The 27,328-nt window shown below is 35.4% G+C and overlaps 1 protein-coding gene across 2 annotated transcripts in view; it reads left to right on the top strand.

The window, feature by feature from the left end:
* BIRC6 (baculoviral IAP repeat containing 6) overlaps positions 1–27,328 on the top strand; it is a 238,163-nt gene that overhangs the window by 170,032 nt on the left and 40,803 nt on the right. For both annotated transcript variants that reach the window (XM_079940545.1, XM_079940544.1), the window contains 4 exons: positions 353–570; positions 2,775–2,939; positions 3,820–3,988; positions 25,995–26,205. In XM_079940545.1, the coding sequence (XP_079796671.1) occupies positions 353–570; positions 2,775–2,939; positions 3,820–3,988; positions 25,995–26,205 (763 nt within the window). The remainder of the gene's footprint in view (positions 1–352; positions 571–2,774; positions 2,940–3,819; positions 3,989–25,994; positions 26,206–27,328) is intronic.

The following is a 27,328-nucleotide window of genomic DNA, read 5'->3' as shown; positions in this document are numbered from 1 at the left end:
TACTTTCATACTCTTGTAAGAAACTTTTAATGCTTCTTTTTTAGTTGTTAGTTTTTGCTTAAATTCTAGATTATAATAATTTTGACAGTCTGTAACTTTTATCATATGAGTATATTTCAGCTTTCTTTTGGAGTTTATGTATCTGATGTCTTCTTACTGAGCTTTTCTAGACACTTTAATATTAAAGATTAAGATATCACTATTTCTGATATTATTTTGTGGTTGCTTTCTAATAAGTATAATGAAATAATTTTATATTACATTGCCATTATAAATTTGTGAGCTTGTGTGTTGTTCCTTATTGTGTTTTTAAATATTTTTAATTTTGAGTTCTCTTCTCCTTTTAATCTAGGTCATATCCTGCAATCTCCATCAGCCAATGTGCTCCCAACCCTTCCTTTCCATGTCCTTCGTAGCTTGTTTAGCACTACACCTTTGACGACTGACGATGGTGTGCTTCTGCGGAGGATGGCATTGGAAATTGGAGCACTACACCTCATACTTGTTTGTCTCTCTGCTCTGAGCCACCATGCCCCACGAGTTCCAAACTCTAGCCTCAATCAAACAGAGGTAGGTTCAGTTGTTGTTGTTGTTTTTTTAAAGAAGGTGTCATTTTATTTATATCTATTTTTGGCTGTGTTGGGTCTTCGTTGCTGCGTGTTGGCTTTCTTTAGTTGAGGGGAGCGGGAGCTACTCTTCCCTTTGGCGCATGGGCTTCTCATCGCGGTGTCTACTCTTGTTGTGGAGCACAGGCTCTAGGTGCGTGGGCTTCAGTAGCTGTGGCACGTAGGCTCAGTAGTTGTGGCTCACGGGCTCTAGAGCACAGGCTCAGTAGTTGTGGCACACAGGCTTAGTTGCTCCACCGCATGTGGGATCTTCCTGGACCAGGGACTGAACCTGTGTCCCCTGCATTGGCAGGTGGTTTCTTAACTACTGCGCCACCAATAAAGTCCCAAATGAGCTTTTTAAAGATGTCTTTTAGAATAGTATCAAAAATAGAAAATGTCGGACTTCCTTTGGGGGTCCAGTGGTTAAGACTCTGTGCTTCCAATCCCTAGTCGGGGAACTATATCCCACATCCTTTGGGTGGCACGGCCAAAAGAAAAAGAAAATATCTATAAATAAATCTGAAAAAGATGTGTAAGACATCTCATAAAATATATAAAACTTTTTAGAAAGACAATTATTAATTAGACTTTAATAAACTGAAGCATCTGTCCATGTTTACCTCTCACAGAGTAGAAAATACGGCATTTCATTAACATTTTATTTTTTTTGACCGTGGCAAAAATTAAAAAGAAGGAATACAGTGAACGGAAAAAATATCAAGGCATCACCTAACAGAGACTGTTTCAGGAAATGACACCAAATAAGAAGGAAGAAGATAAATTATTAGGAAAAATAGTCCTTGTTCAACCCTTAATTTAGGAAAATAATTTCAGTGATTCTGATATTAGCCAGTCTCCAAGCAAATCTGTCTTTAACTGGAAATCTGACAAACTTTGAATAAAATCTTCAAATATATATGGTTTTGTGATTTAATCTTAGTTTGATACTTCAAAAACACTTCAAGATAACAAAGGAGTAATCACTCTTAAGAGTTTTTATGACAAAAACTTCAGTGTATTCAAAGTTTAATTTAGTTCTAAAATTAAATAAGCATGCTTTATATAAACTGACAGGTGATTATTAGATTTCTTAGCTTCTTTAGCAATGGCAAAACAGGGGTGAGCCAGTCTACATTACTCAGTTGAAGTTTCCTTTAATTGAAAACATATGACACCATTATAGATTCATCCTAAAAGATTTGGCTCATATCCCTATTCCTTTCACTGTTTTCTCTGTTTAATTTTGAGTTATTGACTCTTTAGGCCCTAAAATGCTTTGACCTATCTATTCCTGGGAAACATTGTTAAAGTTTCATTTATCCTTTTTAAAAAATAATTAATTAATTTTTATTTTTGTCTGTGTTGGGTCTTTGTTACTGCGGGCAGGCTTTCTCTAGTTGCAAGGAGTGGGGACTACTCTTTGTTGCGGTGCGTGGGCTTCTCATTGCGGTGGCTTCTCTTGTTGTGGAGCACGGGCTCTAGGCGCGTGGGCTTCAGTAGTTGTGGCCCACGGGCTTAGTTGCTCCACGGCATGTGGGATCTTCCTGGACCAGGGCTCAAACCCATGTCCCCTGCATTGGCAGGTGGATTCTTAACCACTGCGCCACCAGGGAAGTCCCCATTTATCTATTCTTAAATATAAGCATTTGTTCCCCATTTTTCCCTTCCCCTAACCCTTGACAGCTATACTTTGCATTCTGTCTCTGTTTATTTACCTACTCTGGATATTTCATATAAATGGAATCATACAACATGTTACCTTTGTGTCTGTCTTCTTTGACTTAGCATAATGTTTTTGAGTTTCATCCAGGTAACATGTATCAGAACTTCGTTATTCCTTATGGCTGAATAATATTCCATTGTATGTATAAACCACAGTTTGTTTATCCATTCAGCCATTGGTGGGCTTTTGGGCTGACCCTTTGGCTATTGTGAATGGTCTTGCTATGAACATAAGAGTAACGTATTTGTTTGAGTATCAGTTTTTATGTCTTTGGATGTATACCTAGGAGTGGAATTGCTGGGTCACATTGTCTTTCTTTGTCTAATTTTTTTAAGGAGTGCCAAACTGTTCTCCATAGCAGCTAAACTATTTAAATTTCTACTGATAAATTTTTGATGATAAATGAAACCAAATAGTAATACATTTTAATTTTTTGTTATAAGCCACCAGTATCAAGCTCTCACAACCCTACATCAACAGAGGAACAGCAGCTCTATTGGGCCAAAGGGACTGGCTTTGGAACAGGCTCTACAGCTTCTGGATGGGATGTGGAACAAGCCTTAACTAAACAGAGGCTGGAAGAGGAACATGTTACCTGTCTCCTGCAGGTATATTTGCAAAGTTGATATTGTCAGTGATAATAGTTAAATTTTTTGTTGTTGTATTGATTTTTAACTATTGTTGACTATCCATCTCATCCTAAGCTACTTTTATACAGCCCATTGTACTCCTTGCTCTCAGTACATTTAAGATACTGGACAGAGATTTCTCTTCCCTACTTGTAACTCTAAATTCTTCCCTCTTAGCTTCTTCACTGAGAGGAAAGTGACAAAGATGAAATTATCAAATAACTGGACTGTGCCATGTCTACTTTCTTCTGGTCAACTTCTCATCTAAAGTGCTATATCTGGACTCTTTAAAAAAATCTATTTTTTATATCTTTGTTTCTCACATTGTTCTATAAGTTTTCTAGAACTGGGCAAGGTGAACTAGCTTATAAAGTCTTCAATACCACAGAAATGAGAAGAGTACGTTCTTAAAGATTAGCTTTTGTTCCTGGATCAACTAATTGACTAAAATTAGTTGTCCATTTTTTTTTTTAGAGCATTGGTGAAGTCTTTGAACATAATTTTTGCAGTTCTAGGATGATAAGCTTATTCTTGTATAAAATTCTAAGATTCCATCACCCTCAAACTATAAACTGAATCTATTCAATGAAATAAATAATCTCAGAGTTCCTACTAAGCTTTTAAGTTCATGTTCTTAGGTGGATTGCTTCTGTATGTCTGGTCATACAGTACGTCATCATGGAAAGCATACCCTCTTTTGAAAATCTAAAGAAAAAACGTCATTTTTAAAACATGTAGTATGAGGCATTGATTGAGTTGAAAATACATTCTCTTGGTATTCAGATTGACTAACATAAAATATGAGCTTTTAAACTACAAAGATAGAACGCAGTTTAAATCCAACAATTTTTATTTTTAGGTTCTTGCAAGTTATATAAATCCTGCAAGTGGTGCTGTAAATGGAGAAGCTCAGTCATCTCACGAGAGTAGAGGACAGAACAGTAATGCCCTTCCATCTGTTCTTCTAGAGCTTCTCAGTCAGTCCTGCCTCATCCCAGCCATGTCATCTTATCTACGAAATGACTCAGGTAAATCACACTGTAACTAGTCCTTTGAAATATCTTAGTGGATGATTACTTTTGTTTACTTATTTTATCATTATCAGTTTAAATAATAAGGTTCAATTGGGATATTTGAAATTATCCTTCACTGATATATATAGGTGTGAGTTTGATGGATTTATTTCTTAAAATTATTTGAGAAACAGTTAGTTGTTTTAGGGGGCCCCTAATTTGTTACTATGTAGTCATCTATAACATAAATAAAAGTTTTCATTATCCCTTTGTTTTCAACTGTGAAAATACATTTTTTTCTTTTAATAACCTGTAACTGAAAATGATAGGGCAAAGGCTAGCAGTTTCATGACAATATTCTGATCTGAATACGATTAATTGAATTTCTATGTGTTTTTAATGTTTTTCTCAAATATTAGAATTTCAGACAGTAGTTATTTGAAGAAAGGCAGATAGATGAATTATTCAAGTCCATAGATACTTGACAATGGGTATTAGTTTTTACAAATTCAGTAATAAAAGTACCATAGTTACTTACTTTGTCAATATACAATTGATTATTGATTGAAACTAGTTCATTATTTTCTTGGTTGTGGAATTATCTTCCAAGAAATGTATTCTTTTCCTAAATAAGAATAGAAAGTTTATGTTTTATTTAGACACTCAGTGACATACAAGTATTGCCAAGAAAAACAAACAGTTAACATTTCCTTTTAGCCAGGACCTTTAATTTTATTTATTCATTTTAAAATTTAAAATATTTGCTCTGCTTCTTATCTCTGCTTTTATTCATATTCTTACTCAAGAAAATAAACACTTACACATTTAATTATATTATTAAGGAAGAATAGGTAAGGAAAGCAATGGAAATGAATCTTGAAGTAGTTTATTTTGATTTGTGGTAGCAGTTCAAATGCAATTGGATGGATGGAAAATGTACTCGTATTTGAAAAGGGATTACTGCCCATATTCTCCACTTTGAAAAGTTTATTGTGATTCCAAACACACCATTTCCCAGCCTACCTCAAACTTTTTCATAAAAATATTGAGGTGTTATGTAATTGATTTTTTTTTTAGATTGACCTGTTTGATCCATCAGACTTGTCTTTTTGAAAAAATAGATGTCAAATGCACAATATATTTTTTGATTAAGTAAAATATTTGGAGCTGTAAACTTAAGTATTTCAGATCAGTGCCGCAATTTAACATTAAATCGTTTAGAAAAATTGAACAGAGTAAGATAAGGTTTCTCTTTACTTCCTTCCACATTGTTAAAATATTATTAATCCTTTTACTTTCAAACTGTATGACCTCTCAGAAATTTTTAATTTTGTCTTGTTCGGAAATTCAGTCCTTGTGTAACACTGAGCTTTTATCTTTATGGTCCAGAATCAAAAAGGAAATCTGGTATTACTTACTTTTACTGTTTAAAATAGTCTATTCAAGTAGGTGCACTTTCTGTTAAGTGTGTATTTTAATAAATAAGCCTTGATTCTGGTAAACATATGGAATTGCAGAGACTTAAGATAGTCTATCTTGGAACTACTTTAGAAATTTAACGTTTGCCTTTCCTTTGTGATTATTTTCCCAGAGTAAAGACATTTCTTTGCCCAAGGTTGAGATTTATATGCTTGAATCTGGTACTTTGTCCAGTGGTATAATTTTAATTTTAATTGATAGTGGTATAATTTTAATTGATAGTGGTATAATTTTAATTGATAGATTTATATTTGAACCACATTTATATTTGAACCACATTTTGTAACCACATTACAAAAATTATTTTGAAATAAGATTTTAAGTTAAGGTAAATTAATATAAAATAATTAACTTAGTTAAGATAAGTAGGTCAGATAATTGGCAGAACACCTCTTAAATGATGTTTTCATTTATCAGAGAAAATTTTTTGGAACTTGGGATATATTCAATCCATAGTTTTTAAGGAACAAGGTATATTATTTAAGTATGCCCATTTAGAATATTCTAAATATGAGTTATAGATGTATTTCAAGAAAATGTAACTTAATATATTAGTAAATATCAATTTTGGTTAAAACGCTAATTTTTAAAGTGACATTTTAAAATCTGAACAAATTATCTAGTCAGTCTTCTCAGAACTTAGTAAAATTCTTATTTTATAAAATTAGTCTTAAGTCCATTTTCCAGTTTTGTCATTGGTCTGTAGAATATTATTTTTGGCCATTTGAGGGGTTGGGATAAGGTAGAGCATCCAATACAGAATCTATTACTTCATGTACTTGTCATATCTTTGTTCTCCTTTAATCCAGAAAAGTTCCCAACTTTTCTTTGTCTTTCATGATATTGACATTTATACAGAATACAGACTATTTTATAGCATATCCAGCAAGTTGGTTTTTAAGTGTGAGAGCAGTGCTAATAATTTTGTGTGAGATGTTATATTCAATGGCTTGCTTACGTTGCTAGCAGATGATATGCAAAAACACAAGCCGAATGTAATAAGCTCTTTGGAGAGCTGTAGTAAAATATAGTTAACCTTTGGGAGATTGGTTCCAGGACCCTCCACCAAAACCAAAATCCACAGGAGCACAAGTCACTTATATCAAATGGCATAGTGTTTGCATATAAGCTCTGCACATCCTCCCGTATGCTCTAAATCAACTCTAGATTACTTATAATACCTAACACAATGTAAATGTTACATAAATAGTTGTTATGCTGTATTGTTTAAGGAATAATGACAAGAAAAAAGTCTACAGGTTCAGTACAGAGACACTCATCATAGACCTAACTACATAGTACACACCAGCAACAACAACATATTTTCTTCCTTTCAGCACATACAGACTGCTTTCATTTAATGAAAGAGAAATACATAGAATGTTTAAAATATAAGTACATATAGAAAATATAGTTATAAATAGAGAAAATATAAATTTTTTCTTTTTATCACATACACTGTGTTAACACTCACCAAAACCCTGGTTCTTCTCTTTTGTTAACCGTCATGTGATGATGATGATGATTGCTGTCTTATGCCTATGGTGAGGCGACAGATGTGTAGCATGTAGGTAAGCAGTGAGACATCAGGCTAACTTGAACCTACTGACAGGACATCTGTGTTGGAAGAACCAGCTTCTAATTGCAGATGTTGATACTTTGGAGGAGGCCCAATAATAATGATGTCTTGATGTGTGGAGGTTGTGAGCTGAGGGTCTTGAAGTATTGAAGATCAAGGCTTCACAATTGCAGGTGCTTTAGTTAGAAACATTGTTGTAAGCTGTTTCTTCTTTTCTTTGCATCATCAAACAAATCTTGCAGTGGTTGTACTTATGTTGTTATCCCTCGGGTGACACGGAGGTTTCATTCCATTGGAGGATGTACTCAGGATCATATCCTTTAACAATTCCACCTTTTGAAAAACTGCTGCAAATTTTTCAAGTGTCCAGATTGATAGCCCTGCCTCTTCTAGATCTTCTGCTGTATCATCATCATCATCATCATCATCATCATCATCTGTCAAGGATTTCAGTAGATCTTTGAGTTCCTTGTTGGGAAAGGTTTCTCTGTGTTCTTCTGTGTGTTCCTTGTTGTCCTCACATCATATCAGTGAAGTCTTCTCCACCAACTTCACTTGCAACATTCAAGATATTCCTGACTTCTGCATCAATAATGGGTAATCACTGACTACCCCACTCCATAATGGCTTCCAACATGCGTTAACGGTCTTGGGCTTTAGGGCATCTGCAGCCTCTGCAATAAGGACAGTTTCGTCTATAGTTGTGAAGCTCTTCCATAAATCCACGATGCTGAAGTCAAGGTTAGTATCAAGGGCAGCAGGGATCCTCCTGAAGGTGAAGTGGGTGTAAGTCACCTCAATAATGCACTTGATGATCCATTGGTCAAGTGGCTGTGGTAGTGAGATAGTGTTAAGAGGCAGAAACATCACTTCCATGTTCTTGTTGGCAAAGCAGAGACATTGGGGATGGCTGGGAGCATTGTGAGGAGGACCTTATTGGCAGCCCCTTCTCTTTGAGGTATTTCTTCACTTCAGGAATGAAGCACTGGTGGAACCATCTCAACAAGATGGCTGTCACTCAGGCTTTCTTGTTGCATTGCCAACACACGGGTAGGCAATTTTTGTTTTCAAGGGCCTGGGGATTGTTTGCTTCGTAGATGAGGCCTAGCTTGATCATGTGACCTGCTGTGTTGCCACACAGCACCAGTAAAGCTATCTTTCCAGGCCTAGAGCCCCCGCGGCCTGCTTGGTACTGTTATGGATGTAGGTATGATTGGACATCTTATTCCCGAATAAGCCTGTTTCATCACAGTTGAAGACTTTCTCTAGAAGATAGCCTTTCTCTTCTGTGAGTTTCTTGAGCTCTTCTGGGAATGCCGATTCTCCTGTGCTCTTTAAGTTCTTAAGACTGTAGCACTTTCCGTAGCTTGCCAACCATCCTTTACTAGCCTTGAACTTCCTCTCCTCAGCTCTCCTCAACCCCCTCACAGTAGTGCTCATAGAGGCCAAGTGCTTTTTCACACATTGTTTTGCCTTCAACGGGGATATGCTTCTGTGACATGTCCTCTAGTCACAAACTTGATGCTTTCTCAGTCTTTGCAGGCACTTTATCATGAACCAGAGAAACCATTTTTGCCATTGTAAGGACAGCACTAACACTTCCACAAATTTTGACTTCTTTCTGTTTTATTTTATGAACGTTCAGTTTATTCTTATCAGCCTTACCAGTCCACTTTGGCAGGCGACATGCCACTTTTTAAATGATCTAAGATTTTAATTTTCTCGTCAAGAGATAGCACTTTATGTTCCCTCTTAGCCTTTGAGGTGTTGCTTTGACCACTTAATTGCTTTTTAGGAGCCTTTTTTTTTTCATAGAAACAAAGGGTGCACACAGCACAAGTAGTGAATGAGTGAGACTTGAGGCGAACAATGGTCATTAAGGTAACTCTGTGTATAGAACAGTGAATTTGAAGCCACAGCTTCAAGGTAGGTAACTGAAACAAATAAGTGATTTATATGTTTGTATTAGGCTATTTTTATCTCTAGTATCATTTTTAAAAGGAATGATAAAAATCTTAAAAGGAAGAAAGTAGTTATTTTCATGAGATTTCTTAGGTAGATAGGAGAATATTCATATGAAGGATGTGCTCATTTTAATTTCTCTTTCCCAACATTCTGAGTTCCATTTGTCACAGCCATGTTATTTTGAAAGCTGCGTTGTGAACGAGGATCATTTTTCCTCAGGCTGCTGTCAGTTACATACACGCTATTGAGTAAGCCTTCAGTTACCCCACTGGCCACTAGATGGCGATCTCATTTCATCGCTAGAAATACTTTGTAAAACTGTATGAATGTGAGAATTAGCAGGTAAAATGTTACTTTAGAGTCTCTCACCCTTATCATTCTCATTCCCGTTTTGGAAAATGACTTGTTCCTGTCTTCAGAAAACAGCACCACTGAGCACATTAAATTACTTGCCATTAATATAGTAGAGCATGCTGGAAACTCTTTATCAAAGTGTTATAAAATCTCTACCTTTTTAGTGCGTGTTTCATAGTGTCAGATTAGGAAAGAGCAAATGAAATCCAGAGAAATTTATTCAGTTGCCCACGTTTTACTGTTTAGCTGTGATGTGGCCATTACTAAGCTCACATATTTTCAAATTTAAAAAAGATATAAATGGATTTTTTCACTATGGAAGAGAGAAATGAATACATGTGATATGTTAAAGGAAGGAATAAAGGAGAACAAGCACAAAACTTTTTTTTTTATTGAGAACATTATAAAGTATCTACTAATTTGGCTTGGTTGTCTTAGCTAAGTGATAGTATATACTAGTATTAAAATTTCCTCTTTTTAATAATATTGGTATGGTAGTTCTGTAACTAGCTATAATGGGACAAAATCCATTATTGCAAGCTTTCTTATACCACCTGATTTTCCTCAGGAAAATGGATTTTGGGTTAAAATCCAATATATCTTTGGAATATATCTTAGGTTATAGTCCTCAAAAATTCAGTATTTACGTTTAATTTTATGAGAGAATAAAGTTAATTTTGTTGTTATGGCAAATGTCTTAAATATGACCACATTCTTTAAATCCAAAAGTTATTACTAAAAAGATCCTTCAGAGTAAACGTACAGTTGGAACCGTTGCTATCTTTTCAGGGCTCAGGGCAGCAAATTCAGGAGGGCCTGTTGTTTGTAGAGGGCTTACAAATTATATTAGTACTGTTACATGAAAATATAGTGGTTTATCAGTAGAAAATATATTACTTTATCATTTACGAAAATAGTTATTTTGCTTGTTTTGTTGATACACATTGCCTGAGAAACAAATAAGTAGAAATTATTGAGCTGTCATAACACATAGTTCTTAACATCATATCCTTATTTATGGTTTTCTTGGTAAAGTTCATTTGAAACTTTTGAGTTATATTGTATTTTATTGCCATTTCTTTACACTGTTTTAATAATGAGTCTGTCAGAAATGGGTGAAGATTTTACAAGATTCTTCTGCTAAGTAAAGTTGCAGGTCACTTGGTTTTTAATTCCAAACTGTGTTATAATATGGCCCCAGTTTTCTTAAAAATTATCTGAGTAGTACAAATAAAATCTGAAACACTTGCCTGCATTTAATGTATTTTATTTCTGCATATGAGTCAAAAACAAGATCCTGTCTGCTGTTTCATTCTTGGTAAAAGAGTACAGAGTACCAAAATTTTGAGCATGTTAGTGGCCACTCAGAGTATCTGGCACACATAAGTTTCTTTTATCTAGAATTTTCCTGTTTGTCAAAGGTATTCTATTTTGAAATGTCTTTGGTATGGAATACATTACTCTGTCTCTTAAATGATTATGTTGCATAAATTTTATAAGGGAGAGAGAGGTTGCTTAAATTAAAATTTATCTGGTCTCCAGTTGATTTGATTTGTATAGATTTGTAAGGGTAAAATACCTGGAACCTTTTAAAGATACCTTCCTTGTTTACCCAAAGTAGAGTGGTCCTTCTCTTCCTGTTAGTTGCCAGTGTATCTATTGTTTATATTTTCACTTCTCACATTGTAGTCTGTTTATAGTACACACCTTCTTAATAAAATTCCACCTAACCAACCTGCCAAATGAACTATAACTCTTCATTTCTTCTATAAACAACTTGACTTGTGCCACATATATATATATATATATATATATAATTTCCCATTAATTAAAGTGTAAGCCTATTAAGAGTTATATTTGTTTCCAAATTTATTTATGCCAGTTATATTGCCATTACATAGTCAAATATTACACATACTAGATGCTTATATGATAAATTAGTGAAATACTTTATGTGTGGCAGTGCAGTGTGGCTTATGGGATCTTAGTTCCCTGACCAGGGATTGAACCTGCGCCGTGGCAGTGAAAGCGCCGAGCCCTAACCACTGGACCAGCAGGGAATTCCCAGTAGAATACTTTTTAAAAGCATAAAAAGGGAATTGACTAAAACAATCATTGAATTAGGCTTACATGAGAAACTGTAAAAGATTATGTATGTGTGTGTGTGTGTGTGTGTGTGTGTGTGTGTGTATCACGCCCCCAGTATAATATCCTTCTTGCTGAGTAGAGCAAGTTGGCCTTGACTTGTGTAAAAAACATTCATACTTTGATATTCTGCCAAAAATCTTTGACCTCTTGATAGGGTTTCCGTTTATTTCATTATTTTGCCCTAGTGGCTGGCTTAACTGCCAACTTCAGCCAAAGTTTAACATATTCTAGGGTTGACATGAATCCCCAAAACAGTTTGTTGGCTAAGGCTTGATTGAAAAGTATAAATTCAAGAAATTAAACAATGGAAAAATTGAAATATTGTGTATGAATCCTTACATACAGAAGTTATTTTTATCAAAGTATTTGTGTAAGACTCATTCATGTTTTCCTTACAGCACTTGTATGTGATAGAGTTATTACTAATTACATATTAAATTCATGGCTCTGCAGTAAAACAACTTCGAACTAACATTTTATTAATGTACAAATATTCTTGATGATATATGCTCACTTAAAATATCCTTTCAGTAATCTCATTTGCAAAGATCTTTATTGCAGAGCCATGTTTTGTTTTTAAATGTATAGTATCAAGGAAGAGTTTTTGGTTTATTCGTTGAGTTACATTTTAGTGAGAATTTAAGATCCTAGATGAAAAAATTCTCTCTTACTTTACTGTACCCAGTGTTTATTTCAGCCTTTTTTAAAAAAACTGTATGTTGTTCAAGTATAATTTCTACAACTATTGATCTGCTAGGGAAGAAAACAGTTTAGCGTTAGGAAGGTTTATAAGTGTAAAAGTCAAATTATTGGATTGGTACTTTGAAAAATGGAGCTGCCTTTTGAATAAGGTAGTTTACCAGACAGAATATATTTGTTACATGATTATCTTTTAAGATATGCATACTAACCACGCTAGTTGTAGGGATGTTGATTGCATATAGTTATGGATTAAATTTTAGTATTCAGTTACTTGAAAGGATTTTTAATTTACAGAGAAATAATTTAAGGATCTCTGATTGCTTCATTTCCATGTGATATTTCCGTGAAATGTAGGATGACTTTATATTTCAAGTTAGGCAAAGTAGGATGAATAAATTCTTTAATTGAAAATAAATATTTGAGCAATTTATTATTTAATTTTCACATTAGTTTTTGAGTCCACTCAAATGAACATTCCATAAACAAGTATTACTTTATTAGATTGAGTTGAGGTTTTTATACTTTAGGTGGGCCTCTCGTTTTATATTACTGAAATTGATCAGAGAAATAAAGTCAACACATGCTGAAGAACATCAGAAAAAAACAAGATGCTTTTTCTATGTAGTATTTATTTTCTATGCAATCTTATAGTTACAAATGCGTAACTACCAAAAAATTATTATAAAGCATGCATTTCTTTTGAGATATTAAGTATAAATCCAGAGGAAGACAATGCTTTTGAGAATATTCAGCATTTATTGATACTGAATAAAACTTTATTTTTCTGTAGATTTTTATTAGTTTTCTTTCCCATGCTGAAAAAATTTTCCTTTCCTATATTAGGTAATTATTAGAGGCTTAAAATAAACATAAATTTAAAAGCAATTGGAATGAAAATGATACATATTCAATATGTACTTTTAGAAAAAAATCCATTGCATGGTTGCTTTTGTGTCTTATTTCTATTACTGGATCTTGTGTGTTTTCTGGCATACAGAAATAAATCTTTATTATCCACATATTCACTGCAGTGCCTAGAGTAAGGCACTTACCCTGGTTACTGCCCTTAGAGCCAGGCACTTGCCCTGGAATGTTTGTCATAATCTTCTGGAAATATTCTTTTAAAGGTTATTCTTAGAAATCATTTTTGTTAGAGCTGGCTTTTGTCCTGAATGCAACCCCATGAAAGAGACTATCAGCTTGTGATATAGATATACACAATAACTACTACCAAGAAGTTAAGTACTATCCCAATAATGCCTAACATGGTCAAGACAGATTCTTCATTTTCTTCTTTCTCTTCTTGCTTCTTTACATCTTCTGTTGTAGTGATGACAGGAGTACCCATTTTCCCCAAAAATCTCTTGGTCTAGAGAAGAAAGTTGACTGTGAAACAAATCCTTAGGAAAGGTATCTTTGAACTATACAGAGAAATAGGAAATAAATTTATTGTACTTGCTTTTGTTGCATTATTTTTCAGCCTGCAGTTCTGATTTACTCTGTTGAAGGTGGTGGAACATGATAGAAAATAGAGGCATTTTAGTAGAACTTCAAATAATCTATTATCATTTTAACAGTTGGATAGAATAATAGAAAATATAATGAAAAGGCACACAGATACTGTCATTTATATATTCTGGGTGTATATTTAGTAGCTATAAATACATTTTTTAAGTCTTTTATGTATATTTAACTAAGCTGATGTATTTAATGTGAATTACAGTTTATACCTAATATGTATAATCACCATATTTTAGCCTAAAATAATGAAGTTACTAAATGTCAGAGTTTATTTTTTTGAAGTATAGTTGATGTATGATATTATATAAATTACAGGTATACAAAACAGTGATTCACAATTTTTAAAGCTTATACTCCATTTATAGTTTTTATAAAATATTTTCTATAAATGTCCAAGTTCCAAAATAATTAAAAGAGAAGTGTTCCTTACCCTACATTGCATCAGGAATAAAGTATTCCCAGTTATCCTGCTTTAGTCCACAGTAGTGATGAATGGACCTTTTCTCTTTGTGGAGAACTTCTGTTTACGTTCAGAGAAAAGGAAGTGCACAAAAAACCTGGACAAACTTCTTTATTGAACATGGCAAATGTTTTCAGTTGTCCAGAAGGGGTGTGTCTTTTCCATTAGTAATCCGTGGTGAATTTCACTGTAACTGTTTGGTAAGAATTGATGAGCTTCTGCCAGTAGTCAGCCAAGCAGTAAATGTTTTACATTTTTTCTTAGAATTATTTTTAGCTTTTATCCATGCTGGATCATGTGTTTCATGGAAAAAATGACTAATCTTTTTGATTATTTCTTATAAATTTCCTATCAACCTTTAAACTATTCTGTTTTTTTCCAGCCATTTGAATATCCTTTTCCCCATTGAAATGTTGTTTCAAATACAGAAGATGAGAATTTTATTCTTTTACCTAGTACTAGTAACTACTTTCAAATTAGAAAATTTCTCTTACTGAAATAATTATATAGTAGTGTCACACACCTGCATCTGTAGTTGTTGATGATACTTCCAAGGTAGTTTTCAAGCATTGCATAATTCAGCAAACAGGTTCATCTGAGGATCCAAAGGATAGTGTCTTTACTTGGTTGGTGGTAAGCAGTAACATTGAACATGCACTTGGCATTTGCTGAGTGAAGAAGTTGCTGCAAGCCACCCTTGCAGACATGGAGTTGCATAACAGTGTCATGCCCCTGCTCTTCTTTGTCAGGCTGGTCACATTTAATCCTGTATTAATGATGAAGTGTGCTGTGTGGAAAAACACCTAAAGTTTTCTGATGAAGTTCTGCATGGCCAAACATAGGATTAAGGAATTCAGGATTGAAACACTTGGTGTATTTTGTACTCGTTTGTATTTCATTAAGAGTTTGTTACATTTACGGACTCCTCTTGTTCGCTGACCACCCATACATGTTAGTTTAAAAGTGCATATCTTAAAAAAGTGAGCAAAAATTAGCTCTCCCTTAGTTTTCCAGATTCCCTTCTGCAGGGATATTCAGACATAAGTCTTTAAAAGAAAAATACGAGTAATGTAAAATCAGATATGAATAATCATTTTCCAGTTTCCTGGCATAAGCATAGATTGCCGGATGCATTAATATCTGGGTGGAATTTGACATTAAAATGAGCACACTTGTTTATGTAACTGACTGTTGTCAAGAAAAATGCAAATATACAAAACCTTCCTATTTTAAGTTTAAAATGTGTGTCATAAGAAATGGCATAGTACTGAAATTTATTTAAAGTTCTTTGTAAATCAGACCCATAATTTTGTCTTGCCCTGTTTTTACTATTTTCAATCTCATTGTCCACTGCCTATTACCTTGCCTCCACAGCTTTTGCTTGCATCCCTCCTTGATATGAAGAGAGTATCTTCTCTTTCCATAATTTAAGATTCCCAGTTGGAATCCTCTTACTGCTAACTTAATTGAATAAGATAAACAACAATAGCATAAAAAGAAGTATCATGTTTCATTTATTTTAGAAGAGCTGTCTTATTTTCTCTACGCCCATTTATTTCCAGATTTTAAAGTGTTTTAAAAATTATCAACCCTTCATGTTTGTCAGATTCTTTTCCCCCTCTCTTCAGTATTGAGTATCAGCATGGTAGGCTGTCCTCGGCTTTATTCGTATAATGGAGAGGTAGCTTCTCATTTTGTGGTTTTTCTTGTTGTTCTTGATAACTTCATAACCATTTAATTGCTTTTGAAAAATCAACCTGTCTTGGATTACCTGTATTCTTATGTAATTTTAGGTAAAGTACTATAATTTTAGGTAGTTAATTTTTTAAAATTAATAGACTAATTTTAAAAAATCAATAGACTACCAGTTTAAAAGCAGCTTTGGGTTTACAGAAAATTGAGCAGATAGTACATATCACCACCCCCTTCCACTCATAGTGTCCTGTTACATCTTGTATTAGTGTGGTACATGGTACAATTGATAAACAAATAGTGACATGACATATTATTTTTAACTAAAGTCAGTAATTTACATTAGGGTTCACTCTTTGTGTTATACCATTCTATGGGTTTTGACAAATGCCTGGTGTTGTGCATTTCACCATTACAGTATTGTACAGAATAGTTTCACTGCCCTGAGAAATTTCCTGTGCTCTATTCATCCCACCCTCTCTCTCCCCACAGTGAAACCTCTGGTGACCACTGATATTTTTCCTGGCTCCATAGTTTTTCCTTTTCCAGAATGTCATATATTTGGAATCATAACAGTGTATAACCTTTTCAGATTGGCTTCTTTTACTAAGCAATATACATTTAAGTTCCCTCCATGTCTTTTCTTGGTTTGGTAGCTCATTTCCTTTTATTGCAGAATAATATTCCACTGTATTGATATATAACAGTTTGTTTATCCAGTCACCTTTTGAAGAACATCTCGATTGCTTCCAGTTTGGGGCAGTTATGAATAAAGCTGCTATAAACCGTCATGTACAGATTCTTGTTACTGTTTTTGTTCCATTGATCTATTTGTTCTTTCGCCAGTGCTACATTATCTTGATTATTGTAGCTTTATAGTAAGCTTCGAAGTCTGGTCATATCAGTCCTCTGACTTTGTTCTTCTTCTTCATTATTGTGTTGGCTCTTCTGGGTATTCTGCCTTTCCATATAAAGTTTAGAATCATTTGGTCAATATCCACAAAATAACTAGCTAAGGCTTTTATTGGGATGATTTTTGTACTCTGTTCTTTTTTTCATTGTATGCCGCATGGAAGGGGATTGGGGAAAATAAAACACTGTGTGCAATACTTTGATAAATAAGTTTATAAAGCAGTACAAATGGAAATCTTTGGATAACTGGCTACATTTATAGTAATGGAAATTCTAATGTTTCAAATACTTAAATAGAGAAATGGAAGCCATTCAAAACGTGAGTGAAAGACAAAGTTTTTCCAAGACTTCATTCTTTTGCTGGTCTCAAGTTGGAAGAGGCTATATGAGTATGCATTTACATCTATGTTTGCATATATTTGAAAATCAAAACATCATATTGGGGGAAATGTTTGGAAAGCTTATTGTGTTCTTTGTCTCATATACAAAGTAATATTATTAAGCAATTGAAGAAAATAAACATCCCAGAAGAAAAAGGAGCAAATGGTATGTGAATAAGTACTTAAAAAAATTAATAACAGCTTTATTGAAAGATAATTCACTTACCGTACAATTTGTCCACTTAACGGGCACATTCACTGATTTTTGGCATGTTCACAGTTATGTGCAACTGTTATGACAATCAAATTTAGAACATTTTTGTCAATTTAAAAAGAAACCAGAGGTGGCTTCCCTGATGGCACAGTGGTTAAGATTCTGCCTGCCAGTGCAGGGGGCATGGCTTCGAGCCCTGGTCCAGGAAGATCCCACATGCCGTGGAGCAGCTAAGCCCGTGCGCCACAACTACTGAGCCTGTGCTCTAGGGCCCACGAGCCACAACTACTGAGCCTGTGTGCCACGACTACTGAAGCCCACGCACTAGAGCCCGTGCCCTGCAACAAGAGGAACCACCACAGTAAGAAGCCCGCACACCACAACGAAGAGTAGCCCCCGCTCGCCGTAACTAGAGAAAGCCCATGCACAGCAACGAAGACCCAATGCAGCCATAAAAAGAGAGAGAGAGAGAGGAAGGAAGAGAGGGAGGGAGGGAGGGAGGAAGGAAAGAAAAGAAGAAAACGAAATGAAACCAGGGCTTCCCTGGTGGCACAGTGGTTACTGCCAATGCAGGGAACGTGGGTTCGAGCCCTGGTCCGGGAAGATCCCACATGCCGTGGAGCAGCTAAGCCCGTGCGCCACAACTACTGAGCCTGTGCTCTAGGGCCCACGAGCCACAACTACTGAGCCTGTGTGCCACGACTACTGAAGCCCACGCACTAGAGCCCGTGCCCTGCAACAAGAGGAACCACCACAGTAAGAAGCCCGCACACCACAACGAAGAGTAGCCCCTGCTCGCCGTAACTAGAGAAAGCCCATGCACAGCAACGAAGACCCAATGCAGCCATAAAAAGAGAGAGAGAGAGAGGAAGGAAGAGAGGGAGGGAGGGAGGGAGGAAGGAAAGAAAAGAAGAAAACGAAATGAAACCAGGGCTTCCCTGGTGGCACAGTGGTTACTGCCAATGCAGGGAACGTGGGTTCGAGCCCTGGTCTGGGAAGATCCCACGTGCCGTGGAGCAGCTAAGCCTGTGCGCCACAACTACTGAAGCCCATGCGACTAGAGCCCGTGCTCCACAAGAGAAGCCACTGCAGTGAGAAGCCTGCGCACCTCAACGAAGAGTAGCCCCTGCTCGCCGCAACTAGAGAAAGCCCGTGCACGGTAACGAAGACCCAGCACAGCCAAAATAAATAAATTAAATGAATTAATTAAAAAAAAACCCACCATATACACCTTAGCTATCATCCCTCTTTCTCCTTACCACTCCTCCAGCCTTAAGCAACCACTAATCTACTGTCTCTCTATGTATAGAGAGTTGCCCACTGTGAACATTTCATATAAATCAGATCATGTAATATGTAGTCTTTTGTTTAAATTTTTAATCTCAGTACAGTGTTGTCAAGGTCCATTGATATTGTTTCATGTATCAGTACTCGATTTCCTTTTTATGACTGGATAATAATTCACTGTATGGATATCTACTGCATTTTGCTTATTCATCATTTGATAGACATTTGAGTTGTTTATACCTTTTGGCTATTGTGAATAACAGTGAACATGAGTGTACAAATATCTGTTTTCATTCCTCCTTTCATTTACTTTGTCTGTATACCTAGGAGTGGAAATGCTGGTTCACATGGTAATAAGTTATTCCTTGACTTTTATTTTATTTATTTATTTATTTATTTCCCGGTACGTGGGCCTCTCACTGTTGTGGCCTCTCCCGTTGCGGAGCACAGGCTCCAGACACGCAGGCTCAGCGGCCATGGCTCACGGGCCCAGCCGCTCCGCGGCATGTGGGATCTTCCCGGACCGGGGCACAAACCCGTGTCCGCTGTATCGGCAGGTGGAGTCTCAACCACTGTGCCAACCAGGGAAGCCCCTCCTTGACTTTTAAATTACAGCCATCTTAGTGTATGTGAGATGGCAGGTATCTCATTGTGGTTTTGATTTGCATTTCCCTGATGACTAATGATGATGTGTTTGCTGGTCATTTGTGTATCTTTTTTGGAGAATTATCTATTCAGATCCCCAGTACCATAAGTGGGGTCTGGGGAAAAGGAAGCATCTGCCTCTTAGCTCTACTTATCTGAAACTTAGCCACAGCAGCAAGTAGCTGGTGGTAGGATGAGAAATGCTGAGATCTTCCCATCCTGGGGAGATAATCTTCTAACTCAAGCTAGGGGAAGAGGGAGCTCAGGTTCTACCAGTCTGTGGTGAGTTTGCTTTCTTGCTGAGAGCAGGAAGAGAGTAGGATCTTGGTTCAAATACTTTAGGTTCTTGTTTTTCTTACTGAGTTTTAGTAGACTTTCTTAAATGAATGTTTTCTCAGTTTGTTGTGTGCTCTTTGGACTATTTCTAGGGCCTTGAGTGGTGATGTTTTTTAAAAAATTTGTATCTGTTTCATGGCGGAGCAGGTTCACTGAACTCTTCATGCTGTCAAGCTGGTGCGAAAAAAAAATTAGGTTTCAAAAGCCTAATAAAATTTTTAACCTCTCATTAATTGTTCTATATCCTTATAGTGGGATATTTTGCATCCATTAATTCCTTGAAAGTAAAAATTCAGCACATACCTAAATGTACTATATCATGTGCCTTTTACCTGTAACATTAATCAGCTTTATTAAATTACACATTTTTTTCTTTATCCAAATATTATATTCTTCACTTGTTTTAAAATTCAAAAGTTTTAAGATGGTATCTAATAAATGGTTGTCTTCCTGCACCTGTCCTCTAGCCGACCAATTTAGCTCCCTAGAGATAATCAATAGTACTAATTTCTTATATTTTTTAATAGAGATCCTGTGTGTGTGTGTATATATGTATATATAAAAAACAAGTAAATATGAATACATATTCTTTTTCCTTACCTTTTACGTTGTTGTTATATTTACTGAAATGACACTATACCATACAACCCCATTTCTTTCTTTCTTTCTTTCTTTTTTTTTTTTCCCCCCCACACCCATGAGGCTTGTAGGGTCTTAGTTCCCCAATCAAGAGATTGAACACGGGCCCCTGGCAGTGAAAGCACCATGTCCTAACCACTGGACCGCCCGGGAATTCCCCATACAACCCCATTTCTATTCCTTGTTCCTCCTGTTCCCACCTTAGGTATTTTGGAATTTGTTCCAATGCAGCATAAGGCACATCTTCATTTTTATGACTGCGTAATTGATATTTAGTAATCGAAACAGCTCCATCTAATGAACATAAATGGATTATTTTGCTGTTATAAACAATGTTGCAGTGACTAATTTTGGTGACCTTGATAATTTTATCTGTAGGATTAGTTTTCAGAATTAACTAGAATTGATGATTCAAAGGGTATGCCAATTTGTTGTTTTGACAGATTGTAACGTGCTCCATAGACATTATACCAGTAATGTTGAGTGGCTATTTCCCCACACCTTTCTTTTTTTAAAAAATATTTATTTTATTTATTTATTTATTTTGGCTGCACCGGGTCTTAGTTGTGGCACGCGGAGTCTTCATTTTGGCATGCGGGATCTTTAATTGCAGCATGAGGGTTCTTAGTTGCAGCATGCATGTGGGCTCTGGTTCCCCGACCAGGGATCGAACCCGGGCTCCTTGCATCGGGAGCACGGAGTCTTACCAGCGAAGTCCCCCCGCACCCCATGCCTTTCTAGGAGTTTGATACCAACTTCCTTCCTTTCTTTTGTCTATCTATACATGTAAGCATATATAAATTTTATACATACACACATTATTTTTTCTGCACCAATTGTGAGACATATGTTGCAGATATGATAGCTCTGTTACCCCTAAGTATTTCACTGTTTATTTCCTAAAACACAAAGGCAGCCTACTACATAACCACATTACAGTAACCAAAATCAGAAAAAAAGCATTGATAGAATACACCTATCTAATCATCCAATCTACAGATACCATACATATTTCATCTGTTGTCCCAATTATGTCCTCTATAGCAAAGAAAAAAATTGCTTTTTGTCCAAAATTTAATCTAGAATCATTTTAGTAACCTTTTCCACCTTCTTCAGTTTGTAACATTCCCCCAACTTTGTCTTTAATGACCATGACAATTTAATAAAATTTTTTATTATGTAAAAGTTCAAAATATGTAAAACTAGTGAATGTAGCATAATGAACCCCTTTGAGTTCCATCACCAGCTTCATCAGATAAACATATGGCCATGCTTTTCAGTTACATGCTCACTAACCCATTTTTTCCAAACACATACATATATACACATAATAGGTTATTTTAAGCAAATTTAAGACATAGTTTTATGCAGGCTATAAGTATTAAGCAATGCCTAAAAGCACGAAGGAGAAAGTAAAAATAAATTTTAACCTAAGTTACCTCATGGACCACCATCCAGAAATAGTAATCAGTAACATTATATCTAGCATGTATAGGTAGAAGTATGAACAGACAGATTGGTAATAGAAGATGAGGGTATGAAAATATTTGGAACTTACACAGATTAGCTATTTCTACCAGAATTGGAGAGAAGAGTAAAAGGCTGGTGTTGGGACATCAGCGATTATATACCCAAGCTCTTGTAACTTTTATGTGGGCTAGAATGAATAGAAATTCTACATGGAAGTATTTTTGTCAGTCATAGGTATTCAGCTAAACAATTAGGCTTTGCATGATTTGCGAAGTATTTTTGTTTTGTTTTTACCTAGAGGATTTCTACTCTCAGAGATTTTATTAGTCAAAGTATCATTGTAAATTTGTTTGTTTCTTGTTCCTTTGTCCTACCAGATAGTTTCAAAAAAGGCAAGCATTTGACCAGTTAATATTTATAAAGTTTACTTAACTCTTAAGATGCATTAATTGCAGAATTTATAATCTTATGGCAAATAAAATTCAGCTGTAATTATTTTGACTCTCTAGGTCCTTTGCATTTCCATATATATGAGTCATCTTGTCAGTTTCTACCCCCCAACTAAAAGCCCATTGGAAATTTGATTGGAATTGCATTCAATCTGTATATGAATTTGGAGAGAATTAACTTATTAACAATATTGGGTCTTCTATGAGCATTGTATATCTAGTTGTTTAAATTTCCTTTAATGAGCCTCAGCAGTGTTTTTATACTTCTGAAATTGTCAAATTTATCCCAATTTCATTTTTTATGCTATTGTAAATTATACTTTTTTAAAAATTTTATTTTCTTGTTACTGGTATATAAGAATACAGTTGATTTTTATTTATTCACCTGATATGCTACTACCTTGTACAACTCAGTAGTTGTGCTACATTCCTTAGGATTTCTGTATAGAAAGATAATCATGCCATGAACATTAAAGACAGACAATTTTATTTCTTCTTTCCAATTTCTATGAGTTTTGTTTATTTCTTTAAAAGATTTTTTTTTTTTTCTTATTGTACTGTTTAGATCTTGCAGAAGTTGTCAGTTTGGGGGAAAGGTGTTCAGTCTTTTCACCATTAAATATGGTGGTTGATGTAGGGTTTTTTATAGATTCCCTTTATCAGCTTGAGGCAGTTTTCTTCTGTTTCTGGTTTGGTTAGAGTTTTATCATCAATGGATTTTGAATTTCATTAAATACTTTGTTTAGATCTGGTAAGATGATCATATGGCTTTTCTTATTTTGTCTGTTAATATGGTGAATTACATTGATTTTTCAAATGTAAAGTCGACTTTGCAATCCTGGAATAAAAGCCACTTGGTTGTGATTTATTTTACTTTTTTGTTTCTGTGTTCATGAGGGATACTCATCTGTAGTTTCTTTTTTCTTTTCTTCCTTTTTTTTGTTGGTAATGTCTTTGTCTTATTTTGGTATCTGGGTAATTTTGTCCTCATAAAATGAGTTGTTACCACTTCCTCTGTTTTCTGAAGTACACCACATACAATTAATAGTATGTGTTTTTTAGGGAATTCCCTGGCGGTCCAGTGGTTAGGACTAGGTACTTTCACAGCCGGCTTAGTGCGGGGGGGGGGGTGGGGGCTGGGGGGGTGGGGGGGTGTCAATCCCTGGTCATGGAGCGAAAATCCCGCAAGTCACGTGGTGTGGCCAAAAAAAAAAAAAGTATGTGTTTTTTAAGTGTTTGATAACATTTACCTGTGAAGCCATATGGAGCTTTTTAATGAAAAGGATTTTAAGTAAGAATTCAATTTTTTTTAACTGACGGGGGCTATTGAGATTGCTATTTATTTTTAAAGAACTGATTTGGGGGAATTCCCTGGCGGTCCAGTGGTTAGGACTCTGTGCTTTAACTGCCGAGGGCTCGGGTTCAATCCCTGGTCAGGAAACTAAAATCCCACAAGCCGCACTGCATGGCAATCAATCAATCAATAAGTAAGTGTTTTTTTTTTAATGTTTAAAAAAAAAAAAAGAACCGATTTGGCATTGTTGGTTTTCTCTGTTGCTTATCTGCTTTCCAAGGTGACAGCATAGGAGTGGCTGCCTGAAGCTGTCCAGAGGAGGATGGTTAACTACAAAGGTGTTTGGGATGATAAAAATATTACGTATCTTCATTTTGGCAGTGATTACACAGGAGTGTATATTGTCAGATATCATTGAATATGTACTTAAAATTAGTGCATTTTATTGACTGTAAGTTGTGCCTCAATAAGTTGATTTTGAAAGTTATAAATAATTCATCGGGAAATGATTTTGTGATTTTGCTTGGATTACTTAGAGTTTTGATTTTTTTTTAAATAACAAGTGCCACTTAAAGTTTCTAGAGAATTAAATTATATTAAGAGGGAAATTTATTATTTTACCATTTGAATGTTGTAGCTAAATTTGAGACTGTGCTGTAAGGTATGTTGAAAATATTTAAGATTATGAACTATACCGATTAAAGCTTAAAGGCACCTAGCACTTTTTAGTGTGCTTTAAGGAACCTGTTAGGAGGAATTTCAGGCCATATTAAATTTTTTCCCATGCCTAGAACACTTTTTTTTCCTCTCTGTTGGTAAATCATGTTAGTGTTTTTTTCTGAAACTGTGACTATTGAGTGCCGTTATATTTCAGTAGTTAAGTGTCTGGACTTCAGAACTGGACGACCTGTGTGTGCATCCTGCTTGCTCCACTTCACTGATTATACAGTCTTGAGCAAGTTCTTCATGCAAGTTCTTTCCTATGTCAAATCATTTCTTATATTCTTTGGATCGAATAGTTTATTTATATCTCAGAACATTTTAGATTTAATTCTCCAAGTTTATTGTCTTATAATAAGAACACAATATTGCCTCATTTTCAATCGCATGGATTGTTATCCTGGCAAAGTGTCTGTTATTAAACCCCTAAGACAGTTTTTGTGTATACATAATAACCCTCTGTCACTTTAATGTTTAGAATTACTTAACGTGATGTGATTTAGCAGGTAATTTATATTACTGCTTTTCTAATGTAAGAATATATGTTATTTACTATATTATAAAAAAACATGCTGGGCTTCCCTGGTTGGGCAGTGGTTGAGAGTCCACCTGCCGATGCAGGGGACACGGATTCGTGCCCCGGTCCGGGAGGATCCCACATGCCATGGAGCGGCTGGGCCCATGAGCCATGGCCGCTGAGCCTGCGCGTCCAGAGCCTGTGCTCCGCAACGGGAGAGGCCACAACAGTGAGAGGCCCGCGTACTGCAAAAAAAAAAAAAAAAAAAAAAACCAAAAAACACAACTATGCTTTCTTATAGTTGGCTTTATTTTTCTGGGAATAGAATGTTGAACAGTGAAGTGTGGATTAGTTGGAGGTAATATTGTAATACGGAGCATAAATTACATTCATAGAACTCCATTCAAAAGAATGTAAGGAGAAACAGCAAATTCTGAGGAAAGTATTATAACTATACATTATTTAATAACATTGGGAAATAATCTTCTACCTCTTAATGAACACGCTATCTAAAACACTAAGTATTTTTCTTTTTTATAGAGGTCAGATTAATTTTTAGGATTAATTAATGTTGTTTGTTGCTTTTTATAACTGGGATAAGATCATAGCTTAGGGCTTCCCTGGTGGCACTGTGGTTAAGAATCCGCCTGCCGATGCAGGGGACACAGGTTCGAGCCCTGGTCCGGAAAGATCCCACATGCCGCGGAGCAACTAAGCCCGTGCGCCACAACTACTGAGCCCGTGTGCCACAACTACTGAGCCTGCATGCTGCAACTACTGAAGCCCACACAACTACTAGAGCCCGTGCCCCGCAACAAGAGAAGCCACCACAATGAGAAGCCCGCTCACCGCAACGAAGAGTAGCCCCCACTCGCCGCAACTAGAGAAAGCCGCATGCAGCAACAAAGACCCAATGCAGCCAAAAATAAATAATAAATAATTTTTTTAAGTAAATAAGTAAATGTATTTACTGCCATAATGTATTATCTGGACTATTTAATCATTTTTATGTGTGATATAACTAAATAGTTACTTAATTACATTTCCTGCTGTCTCCCCAACTCTGTGCCATTTTCATTTTTTTTTGTTCCCTAAAAGTGCTACACTTTGTACATTGGTGCTTCATGAACATCTACTTTAGTCCACTTACCAACCAAGCAATTAATCTTAAGATCCAAGTAGAAGCTACATTGCTGTGGACTTACTTTTATATTGCACATCTGCTCATTTTATGCTTTCCCCTTCTTCCTTCTTACAGTTCTCGACATGGCAAGACATGTGCCACTCTATCGAGCTCTGCTAGAATTGCTCCGGGCCATTGCTTCTTGTACGTGCATGGTGCCCCTATTGTTGCCTCTTTCTGCAGAGAATGGTGAAGAGGAAGAAGAACAGTCAGAGTGTCAAACTTCTGTTGGTACATTATTAGCCAAAATGAAGACCTGTGTTGATACCTACACCAACCGTTTAAGGTACTATACTTTGTTCATTTCTTTTGACCTTGGCTTTTACTATCTTTTTTAAAATAGCTTTGTTGGTTTTTTAAAAATGATGTATGCTAATTAAACAAACATATGCACAAGCAGTAAATAAAACTGCAAAGAGAAAGTAGCCACCAAATCCTACACTCAGAAACGTTTATTAACAGTGACTTACCAGACATCGCCCTATGTGATCTTATAGCTATAGATAGAGTTTTTCTTAAATGCTATCACATTGTACCTATTATACAGATAGATGCTAGTTTTACTCAATATTGAGGTGAAAGACACCTTCACTCTCAGTAAATACATATTGCTGATAATGTTCTTAATATTTCTGATTATGCATTGTATATAGATGCTGTATTTTACTTAACCATCTATTAGTGGACATTTGGGTTATTTCTAATTTGTAATAACCTCTGACATACATCTTTTGGGACTTGCAAAAATCTCTGCAGAGTAGATTCATAGAATTAGAACTGTTGGCTTTAGGAATTACTAGTTTCATTTTGATACATATGTTATAATTCATGCTATAATGTTTTTTAGAAGGTAGAGGATTTGGTATTTATTTGTTGAAGTTATAGTAAAGTTAGTATTTTATCTTCGTGGAAAATTGAAGTTTTAAATGAATCTTTGGTTAAGTTTATACCTTGCTAGAAATCAGATGGTGAGTCCTCTTATCAAAAACTTTTTTAAAAACCTTTTCCTGGTAACCTTTTTCATTCTCTTAGCAGAATCTGTTTAATGGTTGTCAGTTTTACTTAAAGATGGCATAAATTCTGATGTTTGCATAAACATTCAGAATTAGGCTAGAGGAAGCTTATTTCTTTGTTAGTGGTCTTTTGAATCAGTTAATCTTCTTTACCATCTTTGCAATATATTTGTCCTACCTGTTCTCACTTATTTTTTTAGTAGCCTAAAATTTGAGAAACTCAGTATACATCAAATGATGGCAGAGAATTGGTCATTGGAGGAATAGTTTTTGTCAGCTTTCATTTTTCAGAAGAAATCAACTCCTCAGATTATTCTGACTCTTTTAGCTTTATTGTACTGTCAATATCACTTTAAAAACTAGTGGCTCACTGCTAGGCAGTAAGAATCATGAATT

This window comes from Stenella coeruleoalba (assembly GCF_951394435.1).
Source record: "Stenella coeruleoalba genome assembly, chromosome: 13".
NCBI classification, from domain to species: Eukaryota; Metazoa; Chordata; class Mammalia; order Artiodactyla; family Delphinidae; genus Stenella; species Stenella coeruleoalba.
The sequence above is the reverse complement of the archived record's forward strand: the minus strand, read 5'-3'. Positions and strand labels throughout refer to the sequence as shown.